Below are 20,784 nucleotides of genomic sequence, written 5' to 3'. Positions count from 1 at the left end.
TACGTTCACTTCCAGTCATATAGGCTTGACCTTCAGTTATATGTCCTTCAGTCATAAGGGCACTAGATGTGTGTATACCTATATGTGATGTGATTGAACCTCAAGTTAAATGGACTTGCATAGAATGAGTGCCAATCTTAAAATGGCATGAACAGCATGCACCTTCAGTCACACCTCTTAAACTGGATAGGTTCACTTTCAGTTATATATGCTTAAACGAGATGTGTGTATACCCTTTGTCACACTTGCTTAAAAGTGATGTATATGTACCTTGAGTAAATGGGATATGTATGAAGTTACACCTGTTTAAACATGATGTGTGTGTACCTTGAGTTAAACCTGTCTAAACGGGGTGTGTGTGTACCTTCAATACCACATGCGTGAATGAAATGTGATTGCACCTCAAGTCACTTTAATCAGGCTTTAATAGGATGAGTGCCTATCTTCACTCGCAACTACCTAAACAGGACGCATGTGTACTGTACCTGCAGTCACAGCTGCTTAAAGGGGTTGCACGAATACCTTGATGGTGAGGTTGAACCTCTGCTCACTGTGTCTCTCGTAGTCGAGTCGTTTTTTGAGTCGGAGGCTTCCCCGCTGCTCCAGTTTGTTGCTGACCACAAAGAATTTTTGCTCCTGGTCTCCGGCCACCACGCTAAAAGTCAGCTGGCCATTTTCTCCCGTGTCTCGGTCCTCTGCCCTCAGTTCCAGGACCTTGAGAAACACAGGTCACGTGCAAAAAAACAATTTCAGTACATCACATTGCATTGACATATTTAGACAAGGCTTAATGGAGACACCAAACGACCAATGGTTGAGAATGGCACTGTCAGGAGTCGCCTTGCGGCGATGAGGAGGTGGACCCAAGAAGCGAGGAAGCAGGGGTAGGTGAAGCTTTAAGGAGATTTATTGTGGAGCTTGGTGGGGACGAACAACGGGGCGTGGGCAAAGAAACAACACAGGCAACTGAACGAGACTAACTGGACGATGACAAAGACCAAACACGAGACGGGAACGAGCCAGGCGGACAGGGAACGAAGACAAGTACAACAACGGGAGCGAAGCGCAAGTCGTGAGAGTCCGAGGTGACGTGGCAACAGGAGGCAAACAGGGTAATGACCCGACACAGCGTTGTCGGTCTGGAAGGTTTAAATAGTCCGGGTACTTAGGGGAGCAGATGGGAAGCAGGTGCGTGATGATGACTAGGAACAGGTGCGTGATGATGACTAGGAACAGGTGCGTAGCTGGTGAGAACGAAAACAATAACAAAGGCACATGGCAGGGAGGTGATGAAAACAATAACAAAAGGCACATGGCAGGAAGGAGGGAAGAAAATAACAACAAAAACACTGACGTGGCAGACACGGGTCATGACAGGCACACTACAATTCAAAATGGGTTACTCTGACTGCGTAATTTAAAAATAGTTTTTATGCTTTAGTTTTATTATTATTTTTTACATTGGGGAAAATGGAGTCTGGGCCACAGCCACTAAAGAATTGAATAAAACACAGTTTTATTCCGACTTTTTTTTTTCCGCCTTTATTTTGTTCACGTTCCGAGCTGTATTCCGCAACTATTCCGGACGGAAGGTTTGGATACGAGTGTGTGCAGTTTGGTGCACGTTCAGCCGTCTTGAACATTTTTTTTCTCCATCACAGAGACAAGAACTCAAAGCGAACGCTTAAAGGGAATATAAAAGCTGCAGTGCTGTTTGGGTTCCTGAGCCAGGAAGAGGAAAAATTATTTCCCATGAAAAATATCCCCCACAGATTTTGGATTTAATTTTTAATGGCAGAAAACGTCAAGTAAAGTTTGACTTTGTTGAGGTTTTGTTTGGATGCATAAGTATGAAAATAAAAGTGTACTCAGGGGTGAGGAGCCCAAGTTAGGAACATAGGATTGAAAAAAAAAAAACATATTCAAAAGTACATCAAATTAAATCAAATGAATGATCAATTAAATGATTAATTGAATGACTAATGGTTTAATTTCATTGTGTTTTCAATGTCTTCCATATTACACGAGACCATGCCCCCAAGAGATGAATAATAAGGGACAGGCTGACGATCTAAACATGTTTTGCCGCAGATTTGAAAAGGACACCTCTACTGACATACCCCTGCTAGAAACCACCTGAAAGTCTACGCTAACCAGCTGGTTCCGGTTTCACACAGATCTTCAACAGATCCTTGGAGCTGTATGAGGTTCCATCCTGTTTCAAACAGTCCACCATCATCCCAGTCCCTGACAAACCTGCCACATGAGGAAGAAACGACTACATGGCTGTCGCTTTGACATCTGTAGTCATGAAGCCCTACAAAGACCATGTGCTGGATTATCTCAACTGCATCACCAGAACCCTGCTGGACTGCCTGCAGTTTGCCTACCGATCAAACAGATTGATGGATGATGCGGTCCACATGGGGTTGTACTTCATCCTGGAGCACCTAGACGGTGCAGAGACCTAAGCAAGGTTCCTCTTTGCGGACTTTAGCCCTGCATTCAAAACCATCAACCTGGAATTCCTCTCCTCCAAGCCTCTCCAGCTGCCAGGGGATTCCACAGCTTCCTGAGAGGCAGGATACAACAGGTGAGGCTGGGGAAGAACAACATCATCAATATGCACCATCAGCACTGAGGCCCCCCAAGGATGCGTCCCCTCTCCGCAGCTCTTCTCCCTCTACGTGAACGATTGGCCCTCATCACACCCAGCTGTCAAACCCATCAGGTTTGCAGACAACACCACAGTCATCAGCATCATCAAAGCTCTGGTGCATACAACACAATCTGGAGCTGAACAGGCCCAAGACTGTAGAGATGGTCGTGTACTCCAGGAAATATCCTTCACCACAGCTGCCCCTCAAATTGTCCAACTGCCCTGTTATCAACTATCGAGACCTTCAACTTCCCCAAAAAAATTCCTTAATTACAAATTCTGCGTGTATTACTTGCCCAGTGAAGTTGATTCTGATTCTGAGAACATTGTGCCAAAAAGAAAAAAAATCAAAACAACAGATCAGAAAGACTTTCGCATGTGGGAGGATTGTGGGAAATTACAGCGGATACACTAGCGGGTTACGCTTGCTGCTTAGCTTTAATGCTAGTGAGACTACAAAAATGCAATCAGAACAGCTGCTATTACGATAATGAGTACAAATATTGAAAAGACATTTTATATTCTGTCCTTAGAGTCTAATTCAAAAGCATATTAGATTGGATAAAATGCTAACATGCTAACAGTTGATAAGCTAACATCAAGCAACTTGAGGAGAGACACCACCGATACACATCAAAATGCTCATGAGACGAAATGCTAGCATGCTAGCATTTCTTAAGGCTATTTTATATTTAACTGACGAATTTGTCAAGAAAATCTTCCGCTCGGCGCTAGCATACCTCAGCATTGGGCTCTGCGTTTTCCGAGATCCTGGCCAGGCAGGTGTGTTCGATGAATCTGGGCGCATGGTCGTTGACATCCGTAATCTGAATGGTCGCCGTGGCCGTTCCCACCATGCCGCCGCCATCCCTGGCCTCCACCACCAGCATGTAGGACTCCACTTGCTCCCGGTCCAGTCCGGCCAAAGCCACCTAAGCCAATCATTTACAATAAGCACAGCAATTTATGCAAATTTAACAGTTACTTTAGTCAGTTTTGAAGGCAAAACTATGTAATTCAATCTGAATTAGATGATTACAGTACACACACACAGTTTAATATTTCGAAAGTTATATTTATGAGAGATTTTGAAGATTAACAATATGGAATATGCGTTGGAATTATCAAGATTTCTTAAAAGAAGTTAACGGCCAGAAACTAGCATAGCAAATTTTAAAAATAATGTAAAAGTCTATTCTCATCATTTGGTGGCATTTTTCTTGGCTGCAAATGCTTCCAGTCTCTGTGGTGGCACGTCAATCCAATATGCACACGGTCTTCATGACTTCAACCAAGTGGGTAAATTCACTTTGCAGAGTATTTTTTTTTTGTCCTGTTATTGATTGCTCAGAGCCAAACTTGTTTTAACAAACTCTGACTTACAAAACATGTCTGCCTAAAAGAATTTATTCAACTCACTTCAACATAGTTCCTTGGCACCAAGATGCCACAACATGGCGCCAAAGAAATTTGATTTGAGATGTATTTCCACGGCATATATTTTTGGGATTTAAGACTTAAAATAGCTCTCACACGCCTTTCAAACACATTTAAACTTATGACACAAAATAAAATGCATTTAAAAAAAAAGTCGGAAAAATAATCTCTTTTTTTTATATTTCAAGCCTTAAATCACAACTCCCACGTGCTTATTTAAGCACTTTTTAAATACATGTACATATGCTTGGTTAGTTTTCTTTTGTATTAACGTATGCTTGTTGCGTTTGTTGACTGGCAAACAAAAACAAAACGAACCGTGATGGTGCCAGTGGCAGGATTGATGGCAAACATCTCGGAGAAGGCGGCAACGCCCCCTGTCTCGTCCAAGCTGCCCATGATCCTGTAGGACAGGACGGCGTTCTGGCCGACAGCCGCATCGTCCAGGTCGGTGGCCGTCATCTCCATCACCGACGTGCCGGCCGGAGAGTTCTCGGCCACGTCGCCGCGGCAGCTGGGCGTGCAGGAGAAGATGGGCGCGTTGTCGTTGATGTCCCACACATTGATGATGACATCAGTGAAGCCCGTCAGGCCTTCGCCGCCCTCGTCCGTGGCCAGCACCACGAAACGCCACACGGCGCGCTCTTCACGGTTCAGCGTCCGCTGGGCGTAGATCTTGCCCGTCACCTCGTCGATGATGAACTCGCTCTCGGCACCCTGGCCGTGGAGAGAGTAGCGGAGAGCCTCCTGGTCAGCATCCTTGTCCGGGTCGGACGCTGTCACCTGCGATGACGAGGAGGGAGAAATACCCTTAAAGGTCACTCGCTTATTTCGAACAATGAGTTGGAGTGACCGCTGGATCACAACTATGGAATAAAATATATTCTATGATGACGGCAACAAATGAAAATGAATGAATTAAATTTGAATCTCTTTATTTATTTAATAGAGTCAAATTTCATTTACTATAATTGCATTCATCTTAACCTAATTGCATATATTTTCATTTTGTTCACTTTAATTACATTTTTTTTAAATGCAACTTTATAGAGCGCTGGAAGGACAAAAGCTGTCCAAAGCCTTTGACAGGGCATAAGATTAAAAGACAAACACGCGCTAAGGAAAAATGCATGTACATGAACCAATTACAAAAAATAGTAGAAAACAAGAATAATAACTAAACAACAGACACATTTGAATTCTCTTGTGTTTTATTCAAGTTTAATATTTAATTAACATTCAATATTGTTGCATTTGCTTGCAATACAATTCATTTTAATGTATTTTTTTTTTTAAATGACTTTAAGTTGTTGCATTTTATTGTATTTTATTTAATTGAATTGCGTTACTATTTAACAATTCACACTTTGTATCTAACACCTGCTAAAAATAGTCAAGAGCTTTTCTCTGGAGTTTGCGTGCACACTTGTTTCTTGGCAGGAATCATGAAGCACACTCATATGTCTCAAAGAAAAAAGAAAAAATTAACAAAGTAAAAAAAAAAAGCAATTCACCCTTTAAAAAGTTTTTTAGATGAAATTTAGCTTCGCTCATTTGTCGAGTGTTTGTGGTTCAAATTTGGAAGCAATCGGACAAACTTTGAAGGACTCCTGGAAACGGCCAAAGTGATTCGGACAGAATTGCGTACCTGTAAGACGAAGACCGGCGAACCGTCGAGTTCCTCAGTCACGCTGCCGTAGTATTCGTTGAAGGTGAACACGGGCGCTTCGTCGTTCTTGTTGACCACGTTCACAGACACCGTGGTATAGTCCTCCCACTTCCCGTCAGAAGCAAGAACATGCAACTTGTACCTGCAATGATGACAAAATGACTTTAGCGGGCATGAAAATTGTATTTATTTATTTTTTTTCAATTAAATCTTAATTTTGGGTTGACCAATGCTGTCCGTCTACCTTTTGTTCTGCTCGTAGTCCAGAGGCTGAGCGATGAAGATGGTCCCCACTTCTGGTTCCACATCAAACACACCTCCTGTGTTCCCTGAAGTGATCTGGTAGCGTAGTTTGGCATTCCCACCTGCGGAAAAACAACAACAACAAAAAAAGTCACCAAAATGGCCTTCACTCAATAAGACGAGTGCATTGATTTCCTGGGAGGAAACATCCTCGCGGGAAGCGCTCGTCTCCGAAGCTGTCGCCCAGTTGCCAATCGGCCGGTCAGTCAGTGTTAATGGAGAGCATTAGTGCACGTTAGCGGGAGGAAGTGTAATCAGATACCAGGCTCCACTTGTCAGACAAAAGGTGATTACTCGAGCTTGGCATGTGAAGAGCCCCTCGTGATGAGAAATCCATAGTAAGTTTATCTTTCTGCCTGATTTTAGACCCCCCGCCCCCCCCCCAAAAGGATAAGACAATGACTGTTTTGAATTGAACTGCAATGCTACAAAAGTTAAAAAAACATGGTAGCAATGTCTACCAAATTTCATGTTGCCATAGGAGACTGCCTGTTGGACTGAAATGTCCAAAAAAGGAAAAACAATTTGAGAGAGGCCCGAACAAGCCAATTTATCTTGAAAATCTTGGCAAAGCATTAAAATGGTGATTTGGCCAAAGAATATCAATGACAGCATTTGACAGCGTCAAAGAATTAGCGTTAGCTTTTTCTCCAACAATTATTCATAACGAAGGAACAGCAAAATCAGCAATTTCATCCTTGTGCTGACTTGTTAGTGATCTGTATTTTATGGCAAGTCATCAAATGTGCCACCACGCTCTGACAAAACAACAAATTTTCACAAGTTATCATCGGCAATCTGTCTAATATGTACGTGGTACAAATCTTATAGCAATTCGATACAAACTTTGAGGGACCTGGAAATGAACCAAAAATGGGCACTTCAAAGCAACAAGTCGACTATCAGGGACGTCTCTGCTCAAGGTAGGCTTCTTGAGACTTTTTGGGTTTGGTTACTTCTGAGACATGCCTTCGAGGTCTCATGTTGCTAAAATCAATTGTCTTGTTTCTCAAACAGTTATGCAGGGGTGCTTCTAAGCCTGTTGCAGCTGCATAATTTGTTTTTTTAGAGGGTGACAAAGCGCGCAAAATGGTGATTTCTATTTTCCCACAGTAATATGAGGAGTAAGTTTTGCGGACTATCAATAAATGTGGTTATAAATTCTCGACAAAATCTTTTGTCTTTAAAGGACGACTGGAACTGGCCAACATGACCAGAATTTCAGACATTTTGGGGCATAATCCCTTTAGACTATTTTGTGGGTTTGCTCGTGGTGGAAAATTTGGTAGACAAATGAGGTTTCAGGGGCTGACCTCTTAAATGATTTGCTCTTGTGACGAATCCCATCATTAGAATGTACCTAATAAAGTGTCCTCTGTGCGCAGATATTAACGTGTCGACCCAAAGTGTCAAAGATCCTTCACCTGGCTGAACATTCAAATAAAAAAAAAAACGTCCTTTTGCGCCACATTGCCGCTTCATAATTTAACTTGGAAAAACATTTTGAATTGTTTTCAATGTGTTTTCATTCAGGGTCGAGCAGGAGTCTGCTCAGCATACAATGTAGCACATATTTCACCTCTGGATTGTATCAAAAGGGAAAATGCAGCAAATGTAAAGCTTTAGCTGCACTTCACAAGGTCTGCTTGCCTTTCAGACACAAAAGTCCAATCACTGTGTCCTTTTGAAGCCCACAAAAGTGCATTGTGATGACATGTAATTGAAGCGCGGAGGTGTGCATGTCGAGGCATATATAGTTGAGAGGTGGGAACAAATTTGTTCCTTCTGCCCCCACTTCCAACTTTGAAAACCATTAAAACAATTCCGTGCCTTTTTAACATGTCGTAACACGTATTTCCGAGCTGCCCTTGAAGACATAATGAACAGTCGCCGTCGACCAGACAATCCATCACATAGACAGCAGATGAGTCAGGCATACGCTGGAAAAAAAACGTTGAGTGAATCAGCCAACGAGAGGCACAAAACTTGCTTTCAAAGAATGCATACAGTATTTTTTTTTTTTAATTATGATAATTTGCTGATAAATTCTGCCACACTCCTGAACAATACCTACCCCTTCCCTCCCCATCCCCACTTCTGAAATAATCGCCATGCCCCTGTACGTATGCCTGGCAGCAAGGTTCAGATGATTGTGTCCTTCTGTCACATAATTCTGATTAGCGTGATGCTAATTCCCATCATGCAACTTCGGAGCCGGGATTCGTTAACACGTAATTGGCCGTCCTCGGTTTAACATAGCGGAAAACGTCCTCTTAATTGAGAACGGCACAGAGTGGCGACAGCGGTTGGTTGTGTTACTTCCCGTCTAATGATGTGTGAAACATGAATGTATTTTGTTGACTCATGACCAAAATCTGTTAAGTGTATAGTGTGACATTTTTATTTTTTTATTTTTGTAAAGTTGTTTTCAAAAGTCATGGGTAAAGTTAAAAATGAGAGTTTACGAGGTTTTCCAGTGTTAAGTAGTGAGTTAACTGGCTGGCTGCTAAGTTGATTTACTCCCTCCTTAGTTAGGTGGATGCTGTAGTTTCATACAGTAGCTTCGGTCCAGAAGGTCGGTAATTAATTTGAAAGCTTCTTTGTTCGTAAATCATCCAGTCAGTTAGCTTGGTAGGTAGCTGGCTTGTCAGCCGGTCCGTAACACGAGACACAACATTGTTTTAGTGTTTTATTGTGTTCACTGCTTTCATGTTATTACTTAATTGTCTTTGTCAAATTTTCACTTAATGTACTGCACTTTGTATGCAGTTTGGTTGTTATAAAGTGCTCTGCAGGTATAAATGAGTTGAGTTGAGTGGTTTATTAAACAACTGGTCATTCATTCATTCATCCGTCCGTCCGTCTGCCCGTTCGTTCGTTCCTTTGTCCGTCCGGCCGTGCGTGCGCGCGCGCTCGCTCGCTCGTTCGTTCGTTTGTTCGTTCGTTCGTTCGTTCAGTTAGTATGTAATTAACTAATTGGTTAGTTACGTGGCTATGCGTGTACTGTAGCTAGGTAGTTAGCTCTCTTGGTAGGTAGGTATGTAGTGGTAGGTGAGTTTGTTTTCCCCTCATTAGCTGATTGTTTTTTTTTTTTTGTTTGTTTTTTTTTCCTTCCAGATAGTTTGATGCCTGCCTACTTAGTTAGTTAGTTAGATGGTGTCATGGTCCGTTTTGTCCTGTCATGTTCATGCATGTTTTGTTTTTGTCCAGCTGGAGTGGGGGTGTTTCCTTCCAGCGCTTCATTCCGGGTCATGTCGTCATGGCTGGAGAGACGCGCCCACCAGCCACGCACCTGTCACTTGTCACGTTCTTGATTACGGGACTATTTAAGGACTCCATGACAAAAACTTAGTGTCGGAAAATTCCTCTTGCTCATGATACCAAGTTGCGAATTACTAGACGTCTCGTTTTTGTCTTCCGTGATAAATGTCCTTATATCATTCGTAAGTGATTTCTTTGTTTATTGATTATCTCGTTCGTGCTCTTTCGTGAATTGGTTTTCCTTGTCCTTCAGCGGCTAACGATTTTCGTTTTATTTTTTGTTCCTTGCCTTTTGCAAGCGTTTTTCGTTCTCGTCGTTATTTTCCTGGTGTGTTTTTCACCAGCAACATTTGTTGCACTTTGTCGGTCTCGTGTATGAATTATATTTTTTTGTAAAATAAATATCTTTGTTAAATTCATTTTCTGCGTCTGTGCTTTAATAATCCTGACCTTTTCCCAGAGATTCTGGAAAAACACAACAGATGGGTTCCTTTATTGTTGATTAGTTAGTCCGTCTTCTTTTAAGAGATTTGCTTCTTGTATTTCTTCAGGTGTCTTTTCCCCACTTTATCACAAGCTCTATTTCCTAGAAAGTGTGTTTTAAACTCATCAACTGCATGCAATTAACCACAACGCTAATGTCAGCAGCTCAACGAGTTGAGTCCCACTGTTCTTAGAAGTCGGGGGAGGGGGTTTTGCGCGTGTGTGTTGCGTGTGTTAACCCCCTGAAGACGCGCCAAGATTGGAAGTGTTGCGTACCTCTAATCCTATTCATATTCATCATCATCATATTCCTCACTACATATAAAAAAAATAAAAATCCCGCCCTACCACAAAGCTGAACATTACCACCTAACTACAGCTTCTTAAACATAACCCAACCGTCTGAACTAGATAGGGGTCCACAATTCTCATCCTCGGGGGTGTCCGACCTGTTCTCCATTTCCCCCTGCTGCAACGCACCTGATTCAAATGAACAGATAATCAGCAAGGTCTGCAGAAGCTAGATAACGATCCTGATCATTTGAATCAGGTGTGTTCCAGCAGGGAGTGATGGAAAAGAGGCAGGACACCGGTCCTCGAGGAACAGCTTTGAAGACCACCGCTTTAGCCATTTCCTTCCTAAACCAAACCCAACCCAAAAAAAACACCCTAAAAATTAGCCCCTTACGCTCATCACAAACCACCAACCATAACCACCTCACCATAACTCTGACCATTGAAACTACAACAACCTTAATCACTAACCATAATCATCTACAGTATCTGGAACTTGGGATGCTCTCCCTAAAACTTACCCCATCCAAAAAGGCTTTTCCGTACTGGAAAGCCGAACCGTAACCCCCTAACCCGAAGCACGTACAGTAATTTAACCACCTAACGGACACCGAGGTGAAGCAAATTGGGTTCCATAATGCAATGCAGTCAACTTGCACTTTCTACAGCTCGTAGACTGCTGCAAAGTAGATCGAGTTTGTTCGCAGGTGTTTTGGACTGACTCTGGCCAGCACAGAAGCTATAACGAGACCTTTTTGAGTGCAAGTATTGACTGGCTCTGGCATTTAACGAGACTACACTTGTTTACGGACAGAATTTATTCCAGCTTTTTGCCAACCAACAAACAACCAAAAAAAAAAAAAAAAAAAAAAAAGACTCGCTGGCAGCAGTGGGAAGGAGCTCGCGGGCTCTGCCTTACTAGATGAAATTTCATTGATTTTACTGATAATGACGTCCCAAGCGGGGGCTAGCCTTTTTAGTCCAATACAGATGTTACATTTCTGCACAGCAGCCTCGCTCAAGCTGCAAATTCTGGGAGAAATGTTGTCACATTTGCATTTTAATGACCGCTTACAATGCCCCCAAAAAATCAAATGGACAAGTAGTCTTGACATTCTTGGTATTTGTTTTGTTTTTATCATCATTAACTTTGGCTTTTTGCTCTGCAAAAGACATTTGGTCGTGGCAGGTGCCCAACTATGCACTTAGGGTTGTCTTCTCCATTACAGTAATGATGATAATCGCGACAATTACCATCAAGGTGACTCATTTTCCGGAAGCAGGATCAGCGGGATGCCGCTTGATTGCCCATTTAAGACCTCCACTTGACCAGCAGTGTAATTAATGTGGCGAGGTTCTCAATTAAATTACGTTTTTCTCAAAATATAATTATTATTTTGCTAAAAAGAAATCTAACTTAATTTTCATATTCCATCATCTTTTCAATAAAAATCAAAGAGTTTTTTTCTTGACATATTACATCTTGAAAAAACATATTTGACTCATGTAACTGAGTCTGGACATTACATTTTCTTAAAAAGAAATAGTATGAAAAAAAGCTTCAGCCCTGTAAGATTAATAGTTGTTCCATGAATAAAAAAAGATATTTTCACAGAAAAAATAATATATATATATTTTTTTACTCCACAATTTTTTTTCAAAGGGAGTGAATAAAGTTTGTCTTAAAAAATAACATTTGTCTCAAAAATAGAATTTTCTGCTAAAATTACATTTTTATGACAAAAAATATTCTTTAAAAAAGATTGTAAGATTAATAAGATTATTAACTTTGCCTTGAAATAAAACAAGTTTAGTCCAAAAAACCAACAACAACAACATTACTTTATTCACCCCAAAAGGAAAATCTATTTTAAAATATCAATTACTGAAATATTGCACCACGTTTTCCAAAGAAAATCCTGTAAAATTACTGCTGCTTCCTTGAAAAACTAAATCCATTTCATTTTTTTTCTTTGATTTGCATTCTATTGCACCATTTTTATTTTTGAAAAACATCCTCTGCCGTCGACTAAAACCTTCGGGCCAGCCTTGCAAACCTCGAGGGCACTTTGACATCAATTTACAGTCGGCAGCAGAGGGCGGTAAAGGACAAAATGACAGCGCCTTGAAGTGGATCTAAATGGATTGATTGGTCTGCTTGATTCTTAATTCACACAGTATTAAGCAGAAATTGTGTCTAAACTAGGGGGCAGAACAAAAAATGCCTTGATTTCCGCTTTAAATTGCTCCTCTGTAAAACCACAAAAATCGTGTTAGCCTCCTCTAGTTGTCAGTGTGGTTTGAGCACATAGTTATAATAGTGACAAAAATGTCAAAAAGTCCAACAGGTGCTAAAGTGGACTTATGAGGTTGTCAGTGGACGGCGACACGATGCTAATGGCGCAAATTAACATTTGGACAACCCCCCCGAACCAAAGAAAAGCGCTGAGAGCACGTGCGGTGGCCTGCGTTGTAAAAAGCCACCATTAATATACAGTCCATCTTTTCATAATTCCAAAGATGTCGGACGAGGAGCGACGTAGTTCAATCCTCAGAGCAATAATATCACTGAGTCCAGTTAAAATCTTGGCGACTTAACGAGGACACTTAATTAGTGCTTTATTATAGGCAGGTGGATTGAAAAGGTCAGCCGCTTGTTGGGTTTCTAATATTGCAATATTGAACTGTTTTGCACTGTTGATTTCCTCCTTGGCTCTTGGTACCGGCTCAGGCTAAATGTAGTGTGATCTTAAGGAAGTAAATTCCATCAAAGGTGCAGCGTACTGGTACATAAACAGTGGCAAAATCAGCCAGAAAGTAAACATTCCATATCATTTTGTTTGGTCTGGACTGATTCGGCTCGACTCATTTGCAATGTGCATGTACCTTTACTAAACCATACATACACCAGACATAACATACCTTATCTATACAAGTTTGATTTGCCATATTGACAGTAAATCTTTTTAGATGATTATGTAATACTGTACAGTACAACATTTAAAACATATGTATTATGTAATGTGTATGTATCACAATGGCATAAATATATATGTACCTGTAACGGATAAAATTTGTCATATTTGATATTTTATACACCTCTAATGCACTTTTATATTTCATATTTTATATGCTTCTAGTGTACTGTTGTTTGATGTACCTGCAACGTGCGGTATAGGGTTCAAGGTATGTGTGATGTAGAGTTTGCAATATTCACCTTCATCTCCGTCGTTGGCGCTGACGGTGAGGACGGCAAATCCCACGTCAGCATCCTCATCTGCGTCCACCTCGTACGTGGTCTGGGCGAAGGCCGGCTTGTTGTCGTTGACGTCGCTGATGAACACGCGAACGTACGCCGTGTCTGATCGTAACAACAACAACCACTTTAGTCTTGGAATAGTACTACTTTTTTTCTTGAGGGGGGGTGGCAAATTGTGATAATTTGACGTATTTTTTTGTGGTCAAGGAGTCAAGAAATTGTTTGCCTCCGAAAATAAAACTTGAAAGATGACTTTTTACTCCATCAAAAATACAAATGTATCCATCCCTACACACATGATCCAAGCCACTTATACTCACTGGGGTCGCAGACGTGCTGGAGCCTAACCCAGCTGTTTTTGGGTTTAAAAAATACAAGTACACAATAATAAGCATTAGGTAAGCTTCTGTAAATACTGAAGTCATCATTTACAAAGCATATTTCTGACATGAATAATAATTTGCATAGAGTTTGTAAATGTGTTACCCATAATTGTTCCGCAAGGTCCCACCTGATACTTTCTTTTTCTGATATCCTACTACAGGATACATTTGCACACTAAATGATTTTGCAGTATTTAATGTGCCGTGAATCCCAGCATTACCTTTCTTCTGTCGATACCATTTATCTAAATGACAAATGAAAACACTTTCAATTATAACATATTAATAAGGCATTTACAAACTATATGCAAATGAGTATCCATGTCAGAAACATTTACTTTATAAATGATATGCTTCAGTATTTACAAAATCTTAGCTAATGCTTATTAGTGTGTACTTATTATAAAGTGTTACCACATTTTTCAAAGATATAAATTATATACATTTATTTTATAAACTGTGAAATTAACTAAAAAACAAACAAACAAAAACAAACAATTCCAACTCAAAGACTACAACGTTATCCCATAACATGGAAAGCAGGCTTCTTTTCTGGACAAATATATTTTCGTCCAAAAAAAAACAAAACAAAAAAACCCCCAAACTTTTTTCCATGAAAAAAACGCAACGTTTTTCTCATTTTCCGACACATTGTGACCTTACACTGACCTCACTAATGAACATGCTGACGTACGGCGTGTCTGCGAGTACCAAAGACGCAACAACAACAATAACAAGAAAGGCTTCATAAAGACAGAGAGAAAGATGCTATTATAAGCGCGTAGTTGTGCCTATTCTGTCACCTCGCACATCTGTCGCTTTGCAGCCAGAACACAAAATAGTCACAAATGTGTTCACCCACGCTGACGCGCACCAAAATAACTCAAACCGTCCTCCCATCCATCACCCGCCACTTGTCTGTTGAGGAAAATACACAGACACATGAGACTCTCCCACTATTCCTGATTTGAAACTCCTTTCCACGCAAAATGTTTATTATATTTTAATTATTTAAACAATGAACTGTGAAAATTAAAAAAAAAAGTCAAATATGAGTAGATGGATTTAAAGTGGTCTCATTTTTGCTTAGTATCGAAAGTATGTGTAGGCTTTAGAAAGTGTGAGAAAGCGACATCGAGTGAATGGCAAACAGCATGTAAAAAAAAAAACCTTGATGTTCAACTTCAGCCATGTAGTGAGTCAACGTCACTCATTTATTGTTTTGCCACTATAATCCCTTCCTCAAAGTCACCATCGTGCTTGAAATGTTTCTCCCAAAAAAACGTTTTCTCCACTTTTTGGATAAGAAGCCAATGTTTTTCTTGAAATGTATCATTGATATCCTGCATGTTGATAATAGATAGAAAAATGAATTTATTTTTTTTCTTTCAAGTGAAAGAAGAGCCTCTCTATAGTTACACCTTTACATTGTGTCATTATCTACGGAAGTTGAAAAAAAACGAGCCAATTTCAGTACTAAGTACAGTTAGTTGTTTTTAAATGTAAGTACTAAAATTAAAAAGTCTTCAGAAAACAATCAGGTAAAGCAAAGGTAACTGCAAAAATAGGCTCGAGTTCAATAATTTGTACTTTGTTGCTTCTTACTACTGCCTGTCACACGGCCTGCAGAAGGAAAAGAGCTACCGAGCTATCATCAGTTATAGAGCATAAAATAAATGTAAACTAAAAAACACGGAACCTTGAGACGGGGGGCGGAGCCCAAAGATCCCCATGACAGGCCGTGCTTTGATAACGCTACAGACTTGGCATCATTCGCACTTGGCAAGATGGAGATGAATTATTTAAGGCACGGCGCGGGGAGATGGCGCCCAACAACGCAATGTGATGATGTCGGAGGGTGGGAAAGGGAAGGACGAGCAAAAAGTAGCGTGAAACACTCCTAAAATTCACACCGCAACGTGTAAAGCAACTCTTTCGAGTTATTTTTGATTCAACCACTTTCGGAGAAGAAAAGAGACTTTTGATTGAAAAGAAGACTCACAACTTCATCAACATTTCACGTTAGTTTGGTAATTGCTTTGTTCTATGTGTGACTGCTAACTTCAGGATTGGAAGTGAACTGTGTACAATTTTTCAGTTGGCCTGAAATTTCACATTTACTTACGAGGAATACGTTTATCTTTGTTCTTCTATCTATGCCAGCAATGTATGATGACTGGCAAAACAAAAGCAGAAGAACCAAATGAAACAGTGCCACACAATGTTACGATGGACGATTATCTAGTATCATTCAAGTTTATCATTCTTTTTTTTTTCCTCATTTTTTTTTTTACAGTTAAAATGTAATAACGAGCAAGTTTCTGGACAGCACGTAAGGTTGTTAGCGACTGTCATCTGTTTACCATCTGGTACGGTGCCGACTCACCAGATGCGTAAGGTTACGCTTGGCAAATTAGGCCCTCCTGCTAGCATGGGAATGAAAATAAGTCGTTCTTAAAGTTCATTTTTGTTCATAGCAAGCAGTCATTTGCTCTATGACGTGTTCGACATTGAGATGTTCCCTAAATTAGCCGCGTGTCAGACTTAAAGACGATCCATGGCACATCCAGGCTGTGTTGACCAAAAGCATATTTTCCTTCATCCTTCGCCTTTACTCAACACCTCTCTCCAAGCATCCGTCTGGCTGAGCATCTGCTCTCCTGCCGCACTCCTTCAGTCGGACAGAAGAGGCACGTATGTGCTTCATCTGTCGCCGCGGAAACAAATGGAGCCTTAAATGAACTGCAGCTGTCCAACCATCCGAGAAAAATCCAAAAGATCTCCCTCCGCTGCCTTGTTCACAGCAGCAGCCGTCTCCTTGCTAAACTGCACAGGTGGGAGTGAGTCACTCATGTCATTAAGACTCAAGCTTCAAGTGTCAAGAAAGTCGCAAGTGACTAAAACTCAAGTCGAGTCAAATCATTACTTGGGTTAAGCAACTCATACATGATAACCTTATTCGTGCTCTACGCCCCAATAAGTTATTTTTGGGTGAATTTCCAAGGCACTTTCTAGACCTTTCTGTAATTCTCTCATTCTCTGTATCGACCATTGTCGTTTAGCGAGAGAAGTACTCTTACATGTCTGCCAGGAGAGTAATGGCGTAATATTTGTTTTTTATTTTTTTTGGCTGGGAGTGGAGTCTTGGGGATGGTTTTGGTCAGGAGGAGGGGGTGGGGGGCATACCTCTGTTTTAAGGTCACGATTCAGTTCCCATTCAGAATAAAATGCCAAACATAAAGGTGAGTGTATTTTCTTTGAAGACTTTCTTATTACTAGCTAGAACTAAAAACAAGTGCAACAATCAACATTGAACACTTGAAACCAATCCTGAATTTTCACTCAGACTGATTTTAGCGCTTTTTATTTGTTAGTTTTCAGGCTCCGAAACACAGTTGTGAAACCACAACAAAATCTTTTTCTTATCTGCAAAGTTGGAAAGCAACAGGTGGTGCTATAATCCTTACCCTAAGGACATTTTAACCAACCAGGCCCCTGACGAAAATTACTTTTGAACAAATCTCACTTCTTCTGCAGATTATAACGAAGAACAACGAACAGTTGGACTTGGATGAAGTTTCTCTTTTAACGTCATTAATAAATCGCAATCGCATCATCTACCATTCGAGCATCCAAACTACAGCTTCTGTCATAATACAAAAGAATGCACATTATGGGTTTCCCACTTGGAACGGCTACAAATGTTTGAGCCAAAATATGAGTTGTCGAGTAGATCTCTTTATTCGCAACAAGGCAAAAGATGAGTCAATGCATTTTTTTTTAAATTTCAAGCAAAGTCCATTAGGGAGTTTTTTTTTCTTTTTTTTTTTTCCCCCAAAAAGCCTTCAAAGTATCTGACAGACTGCACACTTTTTCAAGTTTTTGAAGCACATTCAAAAGCAATTAGTGTGTTTAAATATGCTTTGATCCTTGACTTTGCTTTGCTAATAATGTATTAGGACGTGACAAACCATTAAATCACAAAATCAGATGAGGAGTTTTTACCAGAGTTGGGCTGTCCGTGTTTGCCAGGCCTCGCCGATTCCCAGCCATCCATCGATTGGACCTCCAACAGGTAGGAACTTTTGGTCTCACGGTCAAATACGGTCTGCGTGTAGATGAAACCCAACTCGGGGTCGATGCGGAAAAACTGGTGGTCCCCGCTACGATCCTCAAGCAGTGAGTAGGCAATCTAGAAGATGCCGTCAAAAACAAAGATCGTACTTATAGGAGGAATATCTGTTTTTGTAGTCCTGTAGGTGTGTGTGAATGTCATGGTTTCACCTTCCCATTGAGGCCCAAGTCCAGGTCATTGGCGGACACCTGAAACACCAACGTTCCCGATTGGGCACCCTCAGTCACGGAGGCCTCGTAGATGGAGGATGTAAAAAAGGGGACGTTGTCATTCACATCTGGAAAAATGGTGAGGTGGGTGGGGTGACTTGGATTAGTTTATATTCCAAGTACGTATGACCATATACATATTTTGGGGGTTTAGGTTAGGGGCTTGGATTGTTGTTGGGATTGAAAGCAAGGGATCTTGGGTTAAGTGTTGCGTTAGGAATAGGGACTAGAGTTTAGTGCTTAGGAGTGACGTTTTGGAGTGAGACACGAGGGTAATTGGATTGGGTTAGGGAATAGGATACGGGGCTACGTATGCATGCCAGTACAAGCGAGGTCGCGAGCATGAGGTAGCCACGACTTGTTTCTGCGGTGTCAAGCCAGTTTATCGACGTTTGCGCTATATTTAGCAACTTTTCCAATCCCACTAGCAACATTTGTTTCCCCCAAAAAGAGACAAGCAAAGATGAAAACTTTTTTGGGAGTAGTAAAGGCTTTTAGTCTGGTCGGAGCGTCGGCGTGTGAACAGAATGACGTGAACAGCTGCCGAGCAACGACATATTTATTATTTTAATTATTATTTTAATCAATGACGGAATAATAAATTAGGAGCTTTGTAACATATTAAATTAGCGGTTGAATGTGATTTTGGTGTGGTTTTGTGTTTATATTTGTGCGCAACGCTATACGATAGCAATTTAAGATATAACAGCAATGCTGTGTTTGGTAACTCAAGAAAGAAGTTCTTTTACTTTTGTTTAATTTACTGAAAAGTAGTGACTTGGAGATGTGGGACTTCCACCCGACAGTAAAGGTATGTTCAAATATCGACAATATCCCGACATTGTTGCATTCTACATTGAATGGCCCAGAGATGAGTGTCCGTACTTTATCTACAATATTATAAATGCGCATGTTGACCTTTTATTTATGACAACACTTTATTTCTGCCCTTTGAAAATGGATTTGCAATTACAGACTGCGAGCTTTAGTTCCACAAAAGTTACTTTGACGGTTTGAACATGGCAAGAAGTCTTGCAGCGTCTTCTCTTGCATTAGAACACCATGTCCTGACACTTCTTTTATTCTCTTGCTCAACTGTCAAGCTCTGTGGTCGGACCAAAGGGGGAGCTTTGCCAGGCTGTCGTTCTGACTTCTAAGGGCTGCGGGGAGATGAAAAAGCATTTGAACTCCGGACAAATACGAGCTAACTTAGGGATGTGTCGACAGAGAGCGAAGCATAAAAAGATAGAACAGCTTCAAGTGTCAGTGGAACACACAGACTGTGCCAACGTGAGCAAAACGTCCTATTCTTTCCACTACTGAACCGAAACATTCCAGTCAATGATCACTCAATAAACGAGTCCATTTGCTGTTATGTGACTGAAGACTTTTGTATTCCATTCTGTGGGGGAAAAGTAAAATTTTTTGCAATTGACAATGTCGATATATAATCATCATTTGTAATAGTAATGGAGATAGCCAAATTGGAAAATGCAATGTTGGGGTGAGAACATGCAGTTTAGGGCTACAAATAAAGGCTTGAGGTTCAGGTTTAAGGGTTATGATGACATGCATAAAGAAAAAAAGTAATTCTGGACCACGGTTAACAATGTGAAAAGATGAAGTCTTTTTGTGGTCGTATTGACCACTTGCCATTTGGCATCGGTTACTTTATCTCACACCCTTGTCTCCTTTAGAAAGCACAAGTACAGCCCATGTGTTTGACAAGGGCCTCGTCTCGTCTGTGTGACGCCACATCTATTTTTCATTTATACCGGTGTCAAGATGAGGTTCTCAGAATGAATCAGCCGGATCAATAGTGGACAAAGCCGTGACACTCTCCCGCAAGTTCCGCCTTGAAGCTGTGCCAATTGAAGAGACGATTCTACAGGGCCACCGTGCAGGAAGTAGACTGAGCCAGCGTGAATTTCCATCTTTGCCTCGAGTAACAAAAAAAAATAGTTCAACAGTCTCTATCAGGGCCAAAAGTAGAAATGACTTGAATTGAGCAAGACTGAGCTCCACATTCCAGTTAAATAAATTCTGAACGAGGACAGGGCTTAATGTGACTGGTCAGGTCAAAAAGTCTGTGCTAGTTGCATTATTTCTTGCTGCAAAAAAAAGGCAAGAAGAAAGGTCAAGTTGAGTACTAAATGTGAGACTAAGGATTAAGGTTAGTTAGAATTAGTGTTCTGGGGTCAGGGTTTGGGGTGTGGTGTTAAGAGAATGGGATTGGGGTACAGGGGGGTACCAAATCTGGAATAGAGTTGAGGTTAGAATTATAGTTCAGACACTATGGTTAGGGCAGACATGCCAATTTCAAGACCTCGGGTCCCGGTCCCGCTATCACATCGTTAGAGTTGGAGAATCATTTTGGGAAGGTTGTGGTGAGCAAAGCAAGACCGAAGACCAACCTGTGACGTTGACAAAGACGGTGGTAAAGGCAGCCAACGGGACGGCGGCAACGTTCTGGGCTCGGACCCTCAGCATGAAGTTCTGGGTGGTCTCGTAGTCCAGTGGCTCGGCAACAAGGATGGAGGCCGAGCCGTCTTCCCGGTTAGGCGTCAAGTAGAAGCGGACGGGCATGTTGGTCTCCGGGACCATGCCGTCCTCCAGATTGTACGTCACCCTGGGGTCTCCCAGGGGGGAGGTGGCTTTGATGGTCTGTTTGGAGAGAGGGCATCTTTTTTAT

The 20,784-nt window shown here is 41.2% G+C and overlaps 1 protein-coding gene across 2 annotated transcripts in view; it reads right to left on the bottom strand.

Annotated features, from left to right (window-relative positions):
• LOC148337257 (neural-cadherin) overlaps positions 1 to 20,784 on the bottom strand; it is a 211,861-nt gene that overhangs the window by 72,532 nt on the left and 118,545 nt on the right. For both annotated transcript variants that reach the window (XM_088296160.1, XM_088296159.1), the window contains exons 13-21: positions 20,507 to 20,756; positions 18,033 to 18,160; positions 17,754 to 17,940; positions 13,324 to 13,467; positions 6,010 to 6,130; positions 5,745 to 5,907; positions 4,415 to 4,879; positions 3,400 to 3,591; positions 523 to 714 (exon numbers count right to left, since the gene is read on the bottom strand). In XM_088296160.1, the coding sequence (XP_088152286.1) occupies positions 523 to 714; positions 3,400 to 3,591; positions 4,415 to 4,879; positions 5,745 to 5,907; positions 6,010 to 6,130; positions 13,324 to 13,467; positions 17,754 to 17,940; positions 18,033 to 18,160; positions 20,507 to 20,756 (1,842 nt within the window). The remainder of the gene's footprint in view (positions 1 to 522; positions 715 to 3,399; positions 3,592 to 4,414; positions 4,880 to 5,744; positions 5,908 to 6,009; positions 6,131 to 13,323; positions 13,468 to 17,753; positions 17,941 to 18,032; positions 18,161 to 20,506; positions 20,757 to 20,784) is intronic.

Source organism: Idiotropiscis lumnitzeri, chromosome 5 (genome assembly GCF_059441095.1).
Source record: "Idiotropiscis lumnitzeri isolate Australia: NSW breed Sydney's pygmy pipehorse chromosome 5, RoL_Ilum_1.0, whole genome shotgun sequence".
NCBI classification, from domain to species: Eukaryota; Metazoa; Chordata; class Actinopteri; order Syngnathiformes; family Syngnathidae; genus Idiotropiscis; species Idiotropiscis lumnitzeri.
Note: the sequence above shows the minus strand (reverse complement) of the source record. Positions and strands in the feature narration are given on the sequence as shown.